This window comes from Oratosquilla oratoria, chromosome 40 (genome assembly GCF_046742065.1).
Source record: "Oratosquilla oratoria isolate Oo_2021 chromosome 40, ASM4674206v1, whole genome shotgun sequence".
NCBI classification, from domain to species: domain Eukaryota; kingdom Metazoa; phylum Arthropoda; class Malacostraca; order Stomatopoda; family Squillidae; genus Oratosquilla; species Oratosquilla oratoria.
Window position 1 is genome coordinate 8,295,056 of NC_134816.1, and position 19,046 is coordinate 8,314,101.

The window sequence follows — 19,046 nt, forward strand, 5'->3', positions numbered from 1 at the left end:
GCTCTTTGCATTTGTCTATAATATCCTTCTCATGGTTCCTTTTCTCCTCTCTTCTCACATTAACATACTCATTTCTATAGTTAACATAAATTTGCCATTTGCTTTGTTTTTTGTCTTTTCTCCACTTTTTCCAAGCTTTGTCCCTTCTGTCTTTTGCCTCACTGCATCTTTTGTTGAACCAACATTTAATGTACTCTCTCTCTCGCTTTTGTCTTGGTACATGCCTGTTTACCCCTTCATTGTAGTTTTCCATCAATATATTCCATTTCTCTTCCACTGCTGTTTCTTCCCTGTAAAATATTTCCCAGTTTGCATTCCGGAAGAATGTCTTTAGTTTTGTAAAGTCTGTTTTGTTGTACCTCAGTCTTCCTTTCCTATGCTTTTCGTTCCTCTCTATGTCTATTTCTTCCTTTAGTATAGTTTCGATGAGTACATGGTCACTCTTTCCAATTGGTGTCTCATACTGGACTTTATGCACTATTTCAGGCTCTGTTGTAAATATTAGATCTAGTTTCGATGGCTCTTCATTATTTCTGTACCTTGTGTTTTCACGGACCCATTGGGTCATTGTGTACTCCATGGTCATATCTAGCAGTACATTGCCCCACGAGTTATCTCCTCCTTGCACTGTCATGCTGTCCCAACAAATTTCTTTGCAATTGAAGTCCCCCATAACTACCAGATTACCCTTACCCATTAGTATCTCATTGAGTGATTTTCTTGTGTCATCTAGCATTTTTTTATGTTCGATTTCTTTCCAAGCGCTTGTTTTTGGAGGCACATAAGTCACCACAAACTTTCTACTTTTCATATTCTTGCCTTCGACTTTTATCATGATCAATTCAGCATTACCTTTGCCCTCTGCAATTTTTGTCACCTTTAGGTCTTTCTTGGCCAAGAACATGATTCCCCCTCCCTGTTTCTTGTCCCTGTTTTTTATCCAGTAGTTGTATAAACCTTGTCCGATAACAGTGGATGGTATTTCACCTCTTAGTTTGGTCTCTACAATTCCCATTATGTCTGGTTTTGCTTCTAACAGATAATCATTGAGTTCGTTCAGTCCCGAAATTAGTCCGTCAATGTTGGTATAGGCCACTTTTAATTTTCTTCCTTCTCCCTGGTTTCTTCTTCCCTTGTTTTGTTCGTTTTGAAACGCCATTGTCTTAATCTCAAGTCTATTACTCTCCACTGGAATTCTTTGCATTCTGTCTCCGATCTTTTCAAGTTTTTTTCCTTTGCTTCTTCTCTTAGTGCCCTTTCTTTTTCTAATTCCTCAGTACTCATTTCTCTTTTTATCCATATCTTATTGTATTTTTCACTCTTTGCCAAGTTACCTACTTTTTCAAATATGTCTTCTACTACCACTTGTGACCTTAGTTTTATCTTTAGAGGTCGATTCCTATCCTTAGTATAGCGACCAATTCTGTAAGTCTCTTCTAAGTCTGTGCCTGAATCACTGTCTCCCCCCTGAATTTCATTAAGGATTTCTACTGCTGTCTCTTTTTCTTCTTTTTCTCTCATGTACCTCGCCAATCCTTGTTTTTCTTTAAGCCCATAAACCACAATACATTTCTTCCTATCTACTGTGTCCCTGACCCAATTTGCTTTTTCGTTAATCACTTGAATGATTGTGTCTTTTGCATTATCTTGCATTTGCTGCTTGACTTTTTCTTTGAAAGCAATTTCTTTATTTTCAATATTTTCTTTCCACTTCTTAATTTCCTGGATACTGTCCCCACCTAAGTTTTCTTCGATCTTTTGTGTCAATTCTTGTAATTTGTTGTTCACTTCCTGCTTTAGATTTTCGCTATTGTTATTATCATTAGTTTTCTTCTTTTCATTATCATTCTTCAGTTCATTTATGTCTCTTTTCATTTCTTTAATTTCGTTTGTAAGATCCAAGTTAGCTTTTCTCAGGTCAGAAATTTCATGGTTAGTCTTAGATAAACAATCAATTAAACCAATGACCTCTTTTCTTAAGTCCATGATTTCATTTTCCCACCGAGTCCTATTTTTGCTCATCTCTCTCTCTATCTCTAATAATCTACTTAAGTTCTTTCTTTCGTACTTACCAAACCCTAAGAAATCATTGTCATAACACGTGCTTTGTTGATTGTTTACATCGCGGTTCAGTGGATTGCCGCCAGATGGCTCTGATTCGCAACTGGCTTTCGAGTCGTTTTCATTCATTTTTGCTAATTTCGAGTTAACACAATTAACTAGCACTGCATAGATACCATTTCGGGCACTCACGTTCACTCCCCACCCCTACAGTACAAACCAGGTTTTCCTTTTTCGTCGTAAATCCTCTTCTTCTTGGTCGCGCGACGACAGCGACGACGGTCGGTGTTGCTTCGATGTTTGTGTGTGTGTTGTATTTTACGGGAAGGGGAGCTATGCTCGTGGGGTCCCATCTTCATATCTCATTTTATCTAAACTATTTTTAAATTCATGTATTGTTTTTGCACACACCACTTTCTCATCTAACTTGTTCCAACTGTCTATTGCTCTGTGAGGAAAGCTGTGCTTTTTCAAATCTCTTCTATAGCTGTCTTTTTTTATTTTCTTTCCGTGTCCTCTTGTATTTCTGTCATCCCATTTTATCAGATTCTCTCTATCAGTAATTTCTATGCCTTTCATGATTCTGTAAATAGCTATCAAATCTCCTCTCTCTCTTCTTTGCTCTAGTGTCTGTAGTTTAAGTTTTTGTAGTCTCTCTTCATATGATAGTTTTGAGAGTGTTGGTGCCAGTTTTGTAATTGCTCTTTGTATTCTTTCAAGTTTTTTTATACATTTTTTTGTACTTGGTGACCATATCGTTGCTGCATATTCCAATCTTGGTCTTATCAGGGTGATTAGGATTTTCCTCACCATTTCTTCATCCAGGTATGTAAATGCAACTTTGATTGTTCTTATTAAATTATAAGTTTCTCCAAAAATCTTATTTATATGTTTCTCAGGTGACATATTATTCATAACAATGACTCCCAGGTCCTTCTCATTTTCTACTTTTTTTATTCCTTCTTCTCCCAAATTATATGATCCTGTTATTCTGTTTTTGCTTTTTCCAAATTCCATTATACTACACTTTTTTGTATTGAACTCCATCTCCCACTTCCTACTCCATTCTTGTACTTTATTTAGATCTCTCTGTAGTGATTCACAATCTTCTTCAGTTTTCACTCTTTTCAGTAGTTTTGCATCATCTGCAAAGAAGCTCATATAGCTTTCAATTCCTTCATCCATATCATTAATATATATAGCAAACATTATTGGGGCCAGAACTGTTCCCTGCGGGACACCGCTTATTACTTCATTCCATTTTGAGTGCTGATCTCTTATCACTACTCTCATTTTTCTTTCTTGCAAAAAGTCTTCCATCCAATTTAGCAATTTACCTTGTATTCCTCCTTCATATTCTAATTTCTTAAGCAACTTCTTATGTGGTACTTTGTCAAAAGCTTTTTTTAGGTCTAGAAATGCACAATCAGCCCATCCATCTCTTTCTTGTATTATATCTATTAGCCTTGAATAGAAACATATTAAATTGGTGACGCATGATCGTCCTTGTCTGAATCCAAATTGCCTTGGATTTAGTACGTTGTTTTTTTCCAAGTATTTTACCCATCTACTTTTGATAATTCTTTCACATATTTTTGCTATTGTACTTGTTAGAGAGACTGGTCTATAGTTGGTAGGTTCTTCTTTATTTCCTCCTTTATATATAGGTACTATATTTGCTTTTTTCCAATCTTCTGGAACTTTTCCTTCTTTTAAGGAACTGCTTATTATGCTATGTATTTTGTCTGCCATTTCATTCCTGCATTCTTTCAGAATCCAGTTTGCTATTTCATCTGGCCCATGCGATTTTCTGACATCAAAATTACCCAAGTGTGTCAATATTTCATTCTTTGTTACTTCTATTTCTTCCATAGGGGGGACTTTTTCCTTCCACTCAATCTCTTCAGGTTGTATATTTTCCCTTGTAAACACTGATTTAAAATATTTGTTCATAATTTCTGCCATTTCCATTTCCTCAGTGTATTCAACTCCTCCTTGTCTTAATTTCTCCAAGTCTTGTTTGTTTTTCAGTTTATTGTTTACAAATCTGTAGAATAGTTTTGGTTGATCTTTACACTTTTCTATAACATCTTTTTCATATTTTCTTTTTTCCTCTCTGCACTTTTGTACATATTCATTTCTATAACCAGTATATATTTTCCATTTTTCAGGTCTTCTGTCTTTTTTCCATCTGGTCCAGGCTTTGTCTCTTTTGTCTTTTAACTCCCTACAACTTTTGTTGTACCAGCATTTTACATATTCTTTTTCTTGTTTTTGTCTTGGGACATACTTTTCCACTCCTTTTTTTGTAAATTTTTGTCAAAATAGTCCATTTCTCTTCCACTGATGTTTCTTCTTTGTATATTTCTTCCCAGTTTTCTTGTTGGAAGAATTCTCTTATTTTATCAAAGTTTGTTTTTTCATACATCATTCTTCCTTTTCTATATTGTTCATTTCTTTTCATATATTTTTCTTCATTAAGTTCCAGTTCAATCAATATGTGGTCACTTTTACCTATTGGTGTTTTATATTCAATCTTGTCCACTATTCTAGGTTCAGATGTAATTATTAAGTCTAGCCTCGATGGTTCTTCTTCATTTCTATACCTAGTGTTCTCTTGTATCCATTGTGTCATTGAATGGTCAGTAATCATCTCAAGTAGAGCATTTCCCCATGAGTCATCACCACTCTTTACTGTCATTTCTTCCCAGCAGATTTCTTTGCAATTAAAGTCGCCCATCATAACTATTCTTCCTCCGTCTTCCATTATTTTAGTTAATGCTATCTTTGTGTCCTCTAACATACTTTTATGTTCACTCTCCTCCCATGAGGCTGTTTTCGGAGGCACATAATTGATCACAAATTTTCTGCTCTTCTTATCTCGGTCTTCCACTTCTATCATAATCATCTCTACTGTATTCTTTCCATATATGACACCTTTCACGTTTATATCCTTCTTAGTCAGGAACATAACTCCACCCCCTTGTTTTTTCTCTCTGTTTCTAATCCAATAATTGTATGTATCATGTCCTACACTGTTGGGTGGTAGTGGGCCTTTTAATTTTGTTTCTACAATTCCCATTATGTCCGGTTCTTTTTCTTTCAAATAATCATTCAGTTCATTCAATCCTGTTATCAATCCATCTATATTTGTGTAAGACACTCTTAGTTTTCTGCCACTTCCATTGTGTTCTCTGTTTCCCTTATGTTTTTCTTTAGTATGTCGAACTGCTTTATTTTCATGTTCACTACTCTCCAATAGAATCTCTCTTTCTCTGACTCCGTTCTTTCCTCGTTTTTTGCCTTAGCTTCAATTCTTTTCTGCTTTTCTGCCTCTCTTTCCTCCTTATTCATTTCTCTTTTTATCCATACCTTTTTATATTGATCATTTGTTGCTAGTTTCCCTGTCTTGGATAGAATTTTCTCTGCCATTGTTTGTCACCTGAATTTAATCTTAATTGGTCTGGTCTTATCTGTACTATATTTTCCGAGTCTGAATTTTTCCTCAATTTCCTTTATAATTTCTGGTTCATCTTCCTGGACTAATTTTAATAAACTGCTTACTCTTTCATTTTCCTCCTTGATTCTTGCGGTTCTATCTGGGTTATGTTTCTCTTCCATTCCTAATATAATTATACATTTCTTTTTGTCAGCTAATTCTCTTACTATATTCTCCTTCTGTCTCATCACTTTAATAACTGAGTCTTCATTATGTTCTTTCAATTGCTGTTTGACTATGTCAGTGAATGAAACCTTATTCCCTTCTTGAGTTATTCTCCAATTTTTAGCTTCTGTAGCTATTTTCTCTCTGTTTTCATTACTATTCTTCTTCAATTTCTCATTCTCCTCCTTTACATTTCCTAACTGTCTTTTTAGGTCCTCTATTTCTTCAGTTAAGTTTCTGTTAGCCTTCTCTAGTTGTTCCAACCTTTCAATTCTCTGGAAAATGGAGTCTACATTACCTAACTTACGCTCCAAGTCCTCGATCACCTTATCAACTCTCTCTTCTAGTCTTATCAGTCGGGGGGGGGGGTTGTGTCCCCCCCACCCTCTTTAAATCCCTGGAACATATTCTCGTCACTTTCTTCTGTATTGCTCCTCTCTATACTTCTAATCTTTACATTTCTATTAGACATTTCATCCTCACTCAGTCTTTTGTTTACCTTCCGCTTGTCTGGCTGGGCCAAGTCTACTCCCTCCTCATTTCCTTCCATTTCCCTCAGTAATCCCTCCCCTTTTCCTCTTTCCCTACTTTCCCACTACTCCACGAGCAATTTCCCCCCCACCCTGCAAAAACACTAGGCACTTCTCTTTGCGTTGGGATCCACAGACTTCAGTTTTCTTCAGAACGTCATCCAAGCCGTCCATTCGCTGAAGTGTGTGTGTGTGTGTGTGTGTGTGTGTGTGTGTGTGTGTGTGTGTGTGTGTGTGTGTGTGTGTGTGTGTGTGTGTATTTACCTAGTTGTATTTACCTAGTTGTATTTTACGGGAAGGGGAGCTATGCTCGTGGGGTCCCGTCTTCATATCTCATTTTATCTAAACTATTTTTAAATTCATGTATTGTTTTTGCACACACCACTTTCTCATCTAACTTGTTCCAACTGTCTATTACTCTGTGAGGAAAGCTGTTCTTTTTCAAATCTCTTCTATAGCTGTCTTTTTTTATTTTCTTTCCATGTCCTCTAGTATTTCTGTAATCCCATTTTATCAGATTCTCTCTGTCAGTAATTTCTATGCCTTTCATGATTCTGTAAATAGCTATCAAATCTCCTCTCTCTCTTCTTTGCTCTAGTGTCTGTAGTTCAATTTTTTCTAGTCTCTCTTCATATGATAGTTTTGAGAGTGTTAGTGCCAATTTTGTAATTGCTCTTTGTATTCTTTCAAGTTTTTTTTATACATTTTTTTGTACTTGGTGACCATATCGTTGCTGCATATTCCAATCTTGGTCTTATCAGGGTGATTAGGATTTTCCTCACCATTTCTTCATCCAGGTATGTAAATGCAACTTTGATTGTTCTTATTAGATTATAAGTTTCTCCAAAAATCTTATTTATATGTTTCTCAGGTGACATATTATTCATAACAATGACTCCCAGGTCCTTCTCATTTTCTACTTTTTTTATTCCTTCTTCTCCCAAATTATATGATCCTGTTATTCTGTTTTTGCTTTTTCCAAATTCCATTATACTACACTTTTTTGTATTGAACTCCATCTCCCACTTCCTACTCCATTCTTGTACTTTATTTAGATCTCTCTGTAGTGATTCACAATCTTCTTCAGTTTTCACTCTTTTCAGTAGTTTTGCATCATCTGCAAAGAAGCTCATGTAGCTTTCTATTCCTTCATCCATATCATTAATATATATAGCAAACATTATTGGGGCCAGAACTGTTCCCTGCGGAACACCGCTTATTACTTCATCCCATTTTGAGTGCTGGTTTCTTATCACTACTCTCATTTTTCTTTCTTGCAAAAAGTCCTCCATCCAATTTAGTAGTTTGCCCTGTATTCCTCCTTCAGTTTCTAATTTCTTAAGCAACTTCTTATGTGGTACTTTGTCAAAAGCTTTCTTTAGATCTAAAAATGCACAGTCCGCCCATCCATCTCTTTCTTGTATTATATCTATTAGCCTTGAATAGAAACATATTAAATTGGTGACGCATGATCGTCCTTGTCTGAATCCAAATTGCCTTGGATTTAACACTTTGTTTTTTTCTAAATATTTTACCCATCTACTTTTGATAATTCTTTCACATATTTTTGCTATTGTACTTGTTAGAGAGACTGGTCTATAGTTGGTAGGTTCTTCTTTATTTCCTCCTTTATATATAGGTACTATATTTGCTTTTTTCCAATCTTCTGGAACTTTTCCATCTTTCAAGGAACTATTTAGTATGCTATGTATTTTGTCTGCCAGTTCATTCCTGCATTCTTTCAGTATCCAGTTTGCTATTTCATCTGGTCCATACGATTTTCTGACATCAAGATTACTCAAGTGTGTTAATATTTCATTCTTTGTTACTTCTATTTCTTCCATAGGGGGGACTTTCTCTTTCCATTCTTTCTCTTCAGGTTGTATGTTCTCCCTTGTAAACACTGATTTAAAATGTTTGTTCATAATTTCCGCCATTTCCATTTCCTCAGTGTATTCAACTCCCTCCTGTTTTAATTTCTCCAAGTCTTGTTTGTTTTTCAGTTTATTATTTACAAATCTGTAGAATAGTTTTGGTTGATCTTTACACTTTTCTATGATATCTTTTTCATATTTTCTCTTTTCCTCTCTGCACATTTGTACATATTCATTTCTATAACAGGTGTATATTTTCCATTTTTCAGGTCTTCTGTCTTTTTTCCATCTGGTCCAGGCTTTGTCTCTTTTGTCTTTTAACTCCCTACAGCTTTTGTTGTACCAGCATTTTATATATTCTTTTTCTTGTTTTTGTCTTGGGACATACTTTTCCACTCCTTTTTTGTAAATTTTTGTCAAAATATTCCATTTCTCTTCTACTGTTGTTTCTTCTTTGTATATTTCTTCCCAGTTTTCTTTTTGAAAGAATTCTCTTATTTTATCAAAGTTTGTTTTTTCATACATCATTCTTCCTTTTCTATATTGTTCATTTCTTTTCATATATTTTTCTTCATTAAGTTCCAGTTCAATCAATATGTGGTCACTTTTACTTATTGGTGTTTTATATTCAATTTTGTCCACTATTCTAGGTTCGGATGTAATTACTAGGTCTAGTCTCGATGGCTCTTCTTCATTTCTATACCTAGTGTTCTCCTGTATCCATTGTGTCATTGTATGGTCAGTAACCATCTCAAGTAGAGCGTTTCCCCATGAGCCGTCTCCACCCTTTACTGTCATTTCTTCCCAGCAGATTTCTTTGCAATTAAAGTCGCCCATCATAACTATTTTTCCTCCCTCTTCCATTATCTTGTTTAATGTTATCTTTGTGTCCTCTAACATACTTTTATGTTCACTCTCTTCCCATAAGGCTGTTTTTGGGGGCACATAATTTATCACAAACTTTCTGTTCTTCTTATCTCTGTCTTCTACTTCCATCATTATCATCTCTACTGTATTCTTTCCATATGCGACACACTTCACGTTTATATCCTTCTTAATCAGGAACATAACTCCACCCCCTTCCTTTTTCACTCTGTTTCTAATCCAATAATTATATGCATCATGTCCTACACTGTTGGGTGGTAGTGGACCTTTTAATTTTGTTTCTACAATTCCCATTATGTCTGGTTCTTTTTCTTTCAAATAATCATTCAGCTCATTCAATCCTGTTATTAATCCATCTATATTTGTGTAAGACACTCTTAGTTTTCTGCCACTTCCATTGTGTTCTCTGTTTCCCTTTTGTTTTTCTCTTGTATGTCGACTTTCTTTAGTTTCATATTCACTACTCTCCAATAGAATCTCTCTTTTTCTGACTCCGTTCTTTTCTCGTTTTTTTCCTTTGCTTCAAGTCTTTTCTGTTTTTCTTCCTCTCTTTCCTCTTTATTCATTTCCCTTTTTATCCATACCTTTTTATATTGTTCACTTATTGCTAGTTTCCCTGTTTTGGATAAGATATTCTCAGCCGTAGTTTGTGACCTGAATTTAATCTTAATTGGTCTGGTCTTGTCTGTACTATATTTCCCGAACCTGAATTTTTCCCTTCGATTTGTTTCATTATTTCTGGTTCATCTTCCTGAACTAATTCTAGTAAATTTCTTACTTTTTCATTTTCCTCTTTGATTCTTGTGGTTCTATCTGGGTTATGTTTCTCTTCCATTCCTAATATAATTATACATTTCTTTCTGTCTGCTAAGTCTCTTACTATATTCTCCTTCTGTCTCATCACTTTAATAACTGAGTTTTCAGTTTGTTCATTCATTTGCTGTCTGATTATGTCAGTGAATGCAACTTTGCTATTTTCTTGAATTTTTTTCCAACCCTCCTTGTTCTCCTTATTATTCTCCTTTAAGACTTTATTCTCATCTTTTACTTCTTTTAACTGTTTTTTTAATTCTTCAATTTCCTTAGTTAAGTTTTTGTTCGCCTTCTCTAGTTCTTCCAATTTTTCAACTCTCCGTATAATATTGTTAACATGACCGAACCTACGCTCCAAGTCCTCGATCATCTTATCGACCTTCTCTTCTAGTCTTGTCAGTCGGGGGTTGTGTCCCCCCCCACCCTCTTTAAATCCCTGGAAAATATTCTCATCACTTTCTACTGTATTGCTCTTATCTATACTTCTAATCTTTACATTTTTATTAGACATTTCATCGTCGTCGGGGGGCCGTTTGTTTACCTTTCGCCTGTCTGCCTGGGCCAAGTCTACTCCTTCCTCATTTCCTTCCATTTCCCTCAGTAATCCCTCCCCTTTTCCTCTTTCCCTACTTTCCTACTACTCCACGAGCAATTTCCCCCCACCCTGTAAATACAATAGGCACTTCTCTTTGCGTTGGGATCCACAAAACTTCAATTTTCTTCAGAACGTCTTCTAAGCCGTCCATTCGTTGAAGTGTGTGTGTGTGTGTGTGTGTGTGTGTGTGTGTGTGTGTGTGTGTGTGTGTGTGTGTGTGTGTGTGTGTGTGTGTGTGTGTGTGTGTGTGTGTGTGTGTGTGTGTGTGTGTGTGTGTGTGTGTGTGTGTGTGTGTGTGTGAAAAAAGAACCGAAACTGATGAAACGTATCTTCCGGCCTTTTTAGGCAATCGAAGATACGCATCATCAGTCTTGGGGCACACAGATACGACCGACCAATATCACAAATATTTTTTACAGGCCTGAAAATGCCTAAACCATGGATGTAGTGTTACCTGGTCAAGGGGGCATCAACCTCATAAGAACATAAGAATGAAGGAGACTGCAAGAGACCATAAGGCCTACTTTAGGCAGCTCCGTATCCATCACCACCTGTCATCCCCATCTATAAAGTTGTCTAATAGATTCTTAAAGCAATTAGTGGTTTCAGCGCTTACTACATGATTACTAATTTATTCCATTCGTCGACCACCCTACAAATAAAACAATTCTTGCCTATTTCCTTCTTAAATTTAAATTTGTCCAGTTTATAACCATTACTGCGAGTCCTGCCCTGTTGTTTTGACATGATGACCTTGTTTTCATCACCCTTGATAAAGCCTTTGATCCACTTGAACACCTCTATTAGATCACCCCGCACTCTGCGTCTTTCCAGAGAGTGTAAGTTAAGGTGCTTAAGCCTCTTTTGTAAAGCAAATTTCTGAGTCCATGTATCATTTTGGTCATTCTTTCTGTACTAATTCTAGTGAATTGATGTCCATTCTGTAGGACGGAGACCAAAACTGTACCGCATAGTCAAGGATGGGTCTAACTATCGCTAGATAGTTTAATTACCTCTGCACTTCTATTTGTTACCGTCCTAGCAATGAAACCTAATGCTCTGTACCCAGGGTCTTCCTCCAATCTCGGGTCGCGTCGTCAGACCCTGGAGACACAATCGGTTGAACTGCAATATTCTTGCAATATAAACTTTAATTAAAAGATATTCCGTTTAAAGCTCGAACCAATCAGGTTGCAGGATTCGACTTATGTTTCCAGGGCTAACATTTAGTGCAAAAAGTAAGCCTACGGCATAGGCGCGGCCTATCATATTACAATTACGTTTATTGAAACTGAACAATACACATTATTTTGTGATAAGCACATTTCGAATAAAAGAAAGAGAAATTAATAAAAAAAATAAGAATTATTCATCCCAGTTTTAAATGATTTAGGTCCCCCTTAATTCCAACTAAATCTGAAGATGACAAATATTTCATTTTAGAACTCTCGTTCATTTCACGCACATGGCATATATATAAGTGTGTCATGTGCGTGAAACTAAAGTGGAACTCACCTAGGAACGCGCTCAGCTCTGGTAATGTGCATGATAAGTCACTGTTTTATAATTATCTGCCCGATAATCTGCCTGACGATAGCATAAAACAAGGCCTGATAACAACAAATTAATTTATCGCCAATTAGGTAAATTCTACTTCCGGAGCCTGCAACAATACTTTACAAATTTGCACACATCGTATTTTTTATCATATTCGTATCTCAAATGTGAGAAAAATAGTGTAGCGAATTGTAGGGCAACGACCAAAGAATGTAGCGAAACGACCGAAAGAATGTAGCGAAACGACCAAACAATGTAGCCAAATGTAGCGAAACGACCGAAGAATGTAGCGAAACGACCGAGACAATGTAGCGAAACGACCGAAGAATGTAGCGAAACGACCGAAGAATGTAGCGAAACGACTGAAGAATGTAGCGAAACGACCGAGACAATGTAGCGAAACGACCGAAGAAATGTAGCGAAACAACCGAAGAATGTAGCGAAACGACCAAGACAATGTAGCGAAACGACCAAAGAATGTAGCGAAACGACCGAGCAAAGTATCAAAATGGTTGGTAGCGAACTGGCCATGTAGTGAAACGAGAATTACTTTATGAACCTGCACACATTGTATTTTTTATCATATTGGTATCTCAAATGCGAAAAATACAATGTAGCGAAACGATCGAAGAATGTAGCGAAACGACCGAAAGAATGTAGCGAAATAGTTGGTAGCGATTGGCCATGTAGCGAAACGACCAGATACCATGTGCATGATAAGTTACTGTTTTATAGTTATATGCCCGATAATCTACCTGGCGATTGCATAAAACAAGGCCTGATAACAACAATTTTACATATCGCCCATTAGGTAAATTCTACTTCCGTAGCCTACAAAATTGCTTTAAAAATTTGCACACATCGTATTTTCTATCATATTCGTATCTCAAATGCGATAAAAAACAATGTAGCAAAATGTAGCGAAACGACCGAAGAATGTAGCGAAACGACCGAACAGTGTAGCCAAATGTAGCGAAACGACCGAGACAATGTAGCGAAACGACCGAAAGGATGTAGCGAAACGACCGAAGAATGTAGCGAAACGACCGAAGAATGTAGCGAAACGACCGAAGAATGTAGCGAAACGACCGAAAGGATGTAGCGAAACGACCGAGCAATGTATCGAAATGGTTGGCAGCGAACTGGCCATGTAGTGAAAAGAAAATTACTTTATAAACCTGCACACATTGTATTTTGTATCATATTGGTATCTCAAATGCGAAAAAACAATGTAGCGAAACGACCACATCGTATTTTTTATTATATTCGTATCTCAAATGCGATAAAAAAAAAAACATTGAAGCGAAATGTAGCGAAACGACCAAATAATGTAGCGAAACGACCGAAAGATTGTAGCGAAACGACCAAACAATGTAGCCAAATGTAGCGAAACGACCGAAGAATGTAGCGAAACGACCGAGACAATGTAGCGAAACGACCGAAGAATGTAGCGAAACGACCGAAGAATGTAGCGAAACGACCGAAAGGATGTAGCGAAACGACCGAGCAATGTATCGAAATGGTAGGCAGCGAACTGGCCATGTAGTGAAACGAAAATGACCTTATAAACCTGCACTTATTGTATATTTATCATATTCGTATTTAAAATGCGAAAAAACAATGTAGCGAAACGACCGAAGAAATGTAGCGAAACTACCGAAGAAATGTAGCGAAACGACCAAAGAAATGTAGCGAAACGACCGAAGAAATGTAGCGAAACGACCAAAGAATGTAGCGAACTGGCAATGTAGCGAAACGACCGAAGAATTACAGGTCGTTTCGCTATATTGCCAGTTCGCTACCAACCAGTTCGCTACATTCTTTGGTCGTTTCGCTACCAAACTGGCCATGTAGCGAAACGTCAAATGGGTTACAGGTACTTTATAAACCTACACACATTGTATTTTTTATCATATTCGTATCTCAAATGCGAATAAAAACAGTGTAGCGAAATGTAGCGAAACGACCGAAGAATGTAGCGAAACGACCGAAAGGATGTAGCGAAACGACCAAAGAATGTAGCGAAACGACCGAAGAAATGTAACGAAACGACCAAAGAATGTAGCGAACTGGTTAGTAGCGAACTGGCAATGTAGCGAAACTACCTGTATCCGTTGCCAAAGTTAGATTTGAAACTCCAAGACTCCAAAGAACACCGAAGAAGAAGAGAATTAAGATAGAAAATCTAAAGCTGGAAGAGAAAAGAAAAGATTACCAGAACAAAATCACTGAACGAATACAGACTCATCAAGAGCTAACACTGGAAGGAAAATGGGACAACTTAAAAACACAAATACTGAAAACTGCTGAGGAGGTGCTGGGGGTTAGCTATATTGGGGGAAATAAAGAGAAGAAAACACCTGGTTGGACAGAAGAAGTGAAGAATGCAGTAAAGACAAAAATGAAGAAGTTCAGAACATGGATGAAGTTGAGAACCCCAGAATCAAGACTAGAATATGTTATGGCCAGAAACGATGCTGAAGCAATCAAAAGAAGAGCCATTTCTGAGTTTTGGGAGTTTTTTTTTTTTACAAGAATTGGAAAATTATTTTGAACAAGGAAAGAAACTGATATATAAGATAGCAAAAAACTATAGGAAAGGAAACAATGAGCAGAACAGTAGTATAAATAATAGCGACGGTGAACTGCTTTTAGATCCAAATGAAATCAGAGATCGCTGGACGAACTACTTTACCGAATTGTTGAATAAGGAAGTGATACCAAATGAAAATGGAAATGAGCTGAATTATATGAATGTGGAGGAGGAAGATGAATTTGAAGAAATTACGACAGAAGAAATAGTATATGCATTAAAGAAGATGAAAAATAACAAGTCTCCAGGATGTGATGAGTTAGCAGTTGAACTGCTAAAGCAGGGAGGCCAGGAGATTAAAATGTACTTGAAAAATATTTTTAATCATGCATGGAATGAAGGTGCTATACCAGAAGAATGGAATAATGCCCTTATCTGCCCAATATTCAAAAAAGGCAACAAACGTGAGTGTAGAAATTACAGAGGTATTTCTTTACTCACACATATAGGAAAAGTGTATGAAAGAGTCTTGGAGAGGAGGTTGAGACATCTGGTTGAAGATAGACTTAGTGAATGACAATGTGGGTTCCGTCCGAACAGAGGAACAATAGATCTTATTTTTTGCATGAGAATGCTCCTGGAAAAATCATGGGAATGGAATCTAACCCAGAGGCTGGTATTCTTGGATCTGGAAAAGGCTTTTGACAGTGTGCCAAGAGAAAAAATGTGGAGAGTACTGTCGAAGTATGAAATACCAGGAAAACTACTAAGAGCAGTAAAAAGCATCTACAAGGATTGCAAAAGTCCAGTGAAATGTGGAAAGGAAGAGTATAAGTGGTTTGGAATTGAAACTGGGGTCAGACAAGGAGGAGTACTGTCTCCCTTACTTTTTGCACTATATATGGACTGTATATTGAAGAATGTAAACAGGGTTGAAGACAGAGTGGTCACACTGGCATATGCCGATGATGTGGCACTGGCAAGTCAAAATCTGGGAGAGCGACAAGAATCACTAAATAGATGGAATAATGCGTTGAATGAATATGGACTAAGACTGAATATTGAGAAATGTGAAGTCATGACCGTATCAAGAGAAGAGAGTGAGAGTGTGCTAAGAGTAGGAAATGATGTACTGAGAGAGACTGAAGAGTTTAAATACTTAGGTGTAAATTTCAATAGTATGGAACTTATGGAACGTGAAATTAATAGTAGAATTTGAAAGATGAGCGCACAAGTCAACCTACTGTACCCACTGCTGAAGGAAAGAATAATTCCAAGAAGAGTAAAAACACTTTTGTACACTACCATTTTACGACCAATACTGACGCACGGAGCCGAAACATGGAAACTAACAACAAAGACTGAGAGCAGAATAGGGGCAGCAGAAATGAGGGTTTTGAGGATTATATGTGATGTGACAAGAAGGGACAGAATTAGAAACGAAGTGATACGGGCAGAACTTGGAGTGGAATCCGTGCTGGAATTTGTACAGCGAGGCCAGCTCAGATGGTATGGACATATGAGGCACATGGATGAAAACAGATTGCCAAAACAACTGTATGAATGGCAACCAGAAGGACGAAGACCGGTGAGGAGGCCAAGAATGAGGCGGATCGAGAATGTGGATAAAGCTTTGCAGAGTAGAGCAACATTGATTGAAGAAGTCGAAGAGAGTGAAATTTATAACGACAGACAGCAATGGAGAAGAATGGTGCATCGTAACTGACAGGTCTTGGACCTACCAGGAGGATGGTACGAAGGTACGAATATTTGAGGTACAGAGGAATGAGGACGCCAGGCTACACGAGTGAAATGTTGCTGATAAACGAGAGGTGCTGACTCCACAAGGGAAGAGAAGCCACATGACAAGACAGTGACCGGATCATGAGAGACTCCCAAAAATGCAGATAAGAGAGATTGAGAGTTGGTAATGTGACAGTGAATGAGTTTATAGAAGTCAGAAGTGCATTTAAAACTTGTTAATTCTTTAACTTTACAAAGTGAAGTGTTTATTACAATGGCTTGCACTCTTAATGTTGTGCAGTAGTCACTTAAGTATTTATATGAATCCTAGACTTGGTACACGTGATTGCAGTAAGATAGTGCTTTGATTAAGCAATAGGACTTGAAGATTGTATTTGAATTAAGCATGGTCATTTCAGTTCTATTCAGTATCGATTTGTGCAAATCAGTATTGAACGTCTAAGTTATCATATTCAATTTTGCAAGTCTTTATTAAGTGATATGTTTATTACAAGGTTTGCACTCTTCATATTGTGCAGTGGTCAATTAAGTATCTATATGAGTCATGAACTCGGTACATGTGATTCCAACAAGATAGTGCGTTGACTAAGTAACAGGAATTGAGGATTGTAAATGAACTAAGCCTGGTTATCCAAGTTCCATCTAGTATCGATTTGTGCAAATTAGTATTGAATATACAAGTTATCATATTCAATTTTGCAAGTCTTTATTAAATGATGTGTTTATTGCCAAAAGTTTGCAATCTTAATGGTGTGCAGTAATCAGTTAAGTATGTATATGAATTATGAACTCGGTACATGTGATTGCAACAAAATAGTGTTTTAACTGAACAATAGGATTTGAAACTTGTATTTGAGCAAAGCATAGTTATCCAGTTTCTATTCTAGTATCGAATTGTGTAAATTAGTAGCGAACATTCAAGTCAAACAAGATGGTGAAAAATACTATTCTTCAGTTAAAGCAGTATCTAAAATTTGAAGGTCAATTGAGTTCCGATAATAAACCAGAACTTATGAGTAGGATACAAAAATTTATCATAGACAAGGAATTGGAATTAACAGAAGTGATTAGCCAGATATTAGTTTCTGACAAGAATGAAGTTAAGGAAACGATGTACGTGACTGTAAGACCAGTAGATAGTATCTCCCAGACGGCAGAGAGTGAGGTTGATAGTCAAAGAGCAGTAGTAGTGGCTAAGAGGGCGAGCTTAGACATTAAACTATGGAAGCTGAAATTGAAACAGAAGTTGGAAAAAGAACTGCATAGATTAAAACAAGAGCAAGATAGACTTGATTTAGAAACAGAGTTAGAATCAGCAGAGGCAGAATTAAAGGCTTTAACTCAATTGGAAAGCACTGTAAATGTTGATTTAGTAGATAATCCTCGTGATTGCCAAAGTGCAAATTGTGATAAAGATGACCAACAGATGAATAGAGACATGATTACTACTTTGATTACCAAAACTACAATGCCTGTTCATGTAATTACTAAATTTAGTGAAGAATACGATAAATATTTTGAATTTATCAGAGATTTCGACATGTTAATTGATAGCAAACATGTGTCAGATATTGAGAAATTACAGTATCTTAAGCAGTATACCGAAGGTAAACCACACAAGATAGCTAGAGCGTGTTTGCATTTAGTTCCAAGAGGGGGTTATCAAAAAGCCAGAAGCGCGTTAGAGAAGAGATATGGAAACAAAGAAAGAATAGCTTCGGCACATATAGAGAAAGGTCTTGCTTGGCCTGAAATGAAGGAAGAAAGTGTTGAGATGTTGGATGACTTCACCATTGAATTAGACACATGCATAAGTGCTATGTCCGGTTTACAATGCGGACTTTTAGAATTAGTAGGGAAATTGCCCAGGTATCTAAAGGACAGATGGAGGAGAATAGCTGACGAAATAACTGAGAATGGGAGGCTAGTGGATATCAAAGATCTTGTCAAATTTCTAGAGAAAGAAGTAAGAATACTTAATAATCCAACATTCGGGAGACGTGTAATGGAAGGATTTAAAGGCAGGAGAGCAGAAGCTAGCACATGGAATCCTAATAGAAAGCTGAAATGCGAAGAAGGTACTAACATGAATAATAGGAAGGTTCATGTCAATGTTATACAGAGAACCAGACTTTCTTGTTGGTTATGTCAGGAAAGACATGTTATTGATGTATGTTCCTAATTAAGAGGGTTAACTTATAAAGAGAGATTAGTCAAAATCTACAGTCTAGGACTTTGTTTCAGTTGTTTAAGGAAGGGGCATGAATCATCACAGTGTAGAGTAGTTCGAATTTGTGAACAATGTGTTGGTTCACATCTTACAATTATGCATAAGTCGAGAGAAAATTCTAGAAGCGAAGGAAATGAAGAAGCAACAGCAAATGCAGTGGTAACTAATCAAGTTGATGATTCTCGAGTTCAAGTATTTGCTAGTCAATTGAAAGGTTCAGTGGGAGACACCACTGCCATCCCCGTTCAAGTGGAATTGAATGGTAAAGTTGTTAACACTAGATATTATCTTGACAATCGTAGTTCTGTTAGATTTTGTATTAAGACTTTATTGAAGAAACTTGGAGTGGCAGACATGAACTATCAGCCAGCTACATTACAAGTTAGCACAATGATAGGAACAAAAGGAATGTCTTGTCTTAATGTTGAAGGGATGTCTGTAGCTGATGTTGAAGGAAATAACCTGATTAGACTACCATCTTTATTTGCAGTGAAGAAACTTCCTCTCAGTCAGAGTCACACCATTAGAAAGAATGACATA

General features: G+C 36.8%; 1 protein-coding gene across 1 annotated transcript; it reads left to right on the top strand.

Annotated features, from left to right (window-relative positions):
• The first annotated feature begins 15,143 nt into the window (after positions 1 to 15,143).
• On the top strand, positions 15,144 to 17,037 carry LOC143020420 (uncharacterized). Its single transcript, XM_076176837.1, has 3 exons — positions 15,144 to 15,349; positions 15,443 to 15,612; positions 17,012 to 17,037. Exons 1-3 carry the CDS (start codon positions 15,144 to 15,146, stop codon positions 17,035 to 17,037), a joined length of 402 nt encoding a protein of 133 aa, XP_076032952.1.
• The last annotated feature ends 2,009 nt before the right edge of the window (positions 17,038 to 19,046 follow it).

Excerpts from the sequence above, each read along its gene's own strand:
- LOC143020420 (XM_076176837.1), top strand. The coding sequence starts at position 15,144 with ATGCTCCTGGAAAAATCATGGGAATGGAATCTAACCCAGAGGCTGGTA. Across the intron at positions 15,350-15,442 it reads GGAAAGGAAGAGTATAAGTG|GGTTGAAGACAGAGTGGTCA; the intron begins GTTTGGAATTGA and ends GAATGTAAACAG. Across the intron at positions 15,613-17,011 it reads GACCGTATCAAGAGAAGAGA|TTTGCAATCTTAATGGTGTG; the intron begins GTGAGAGTGTGC and ends TATTGCCAAAAG.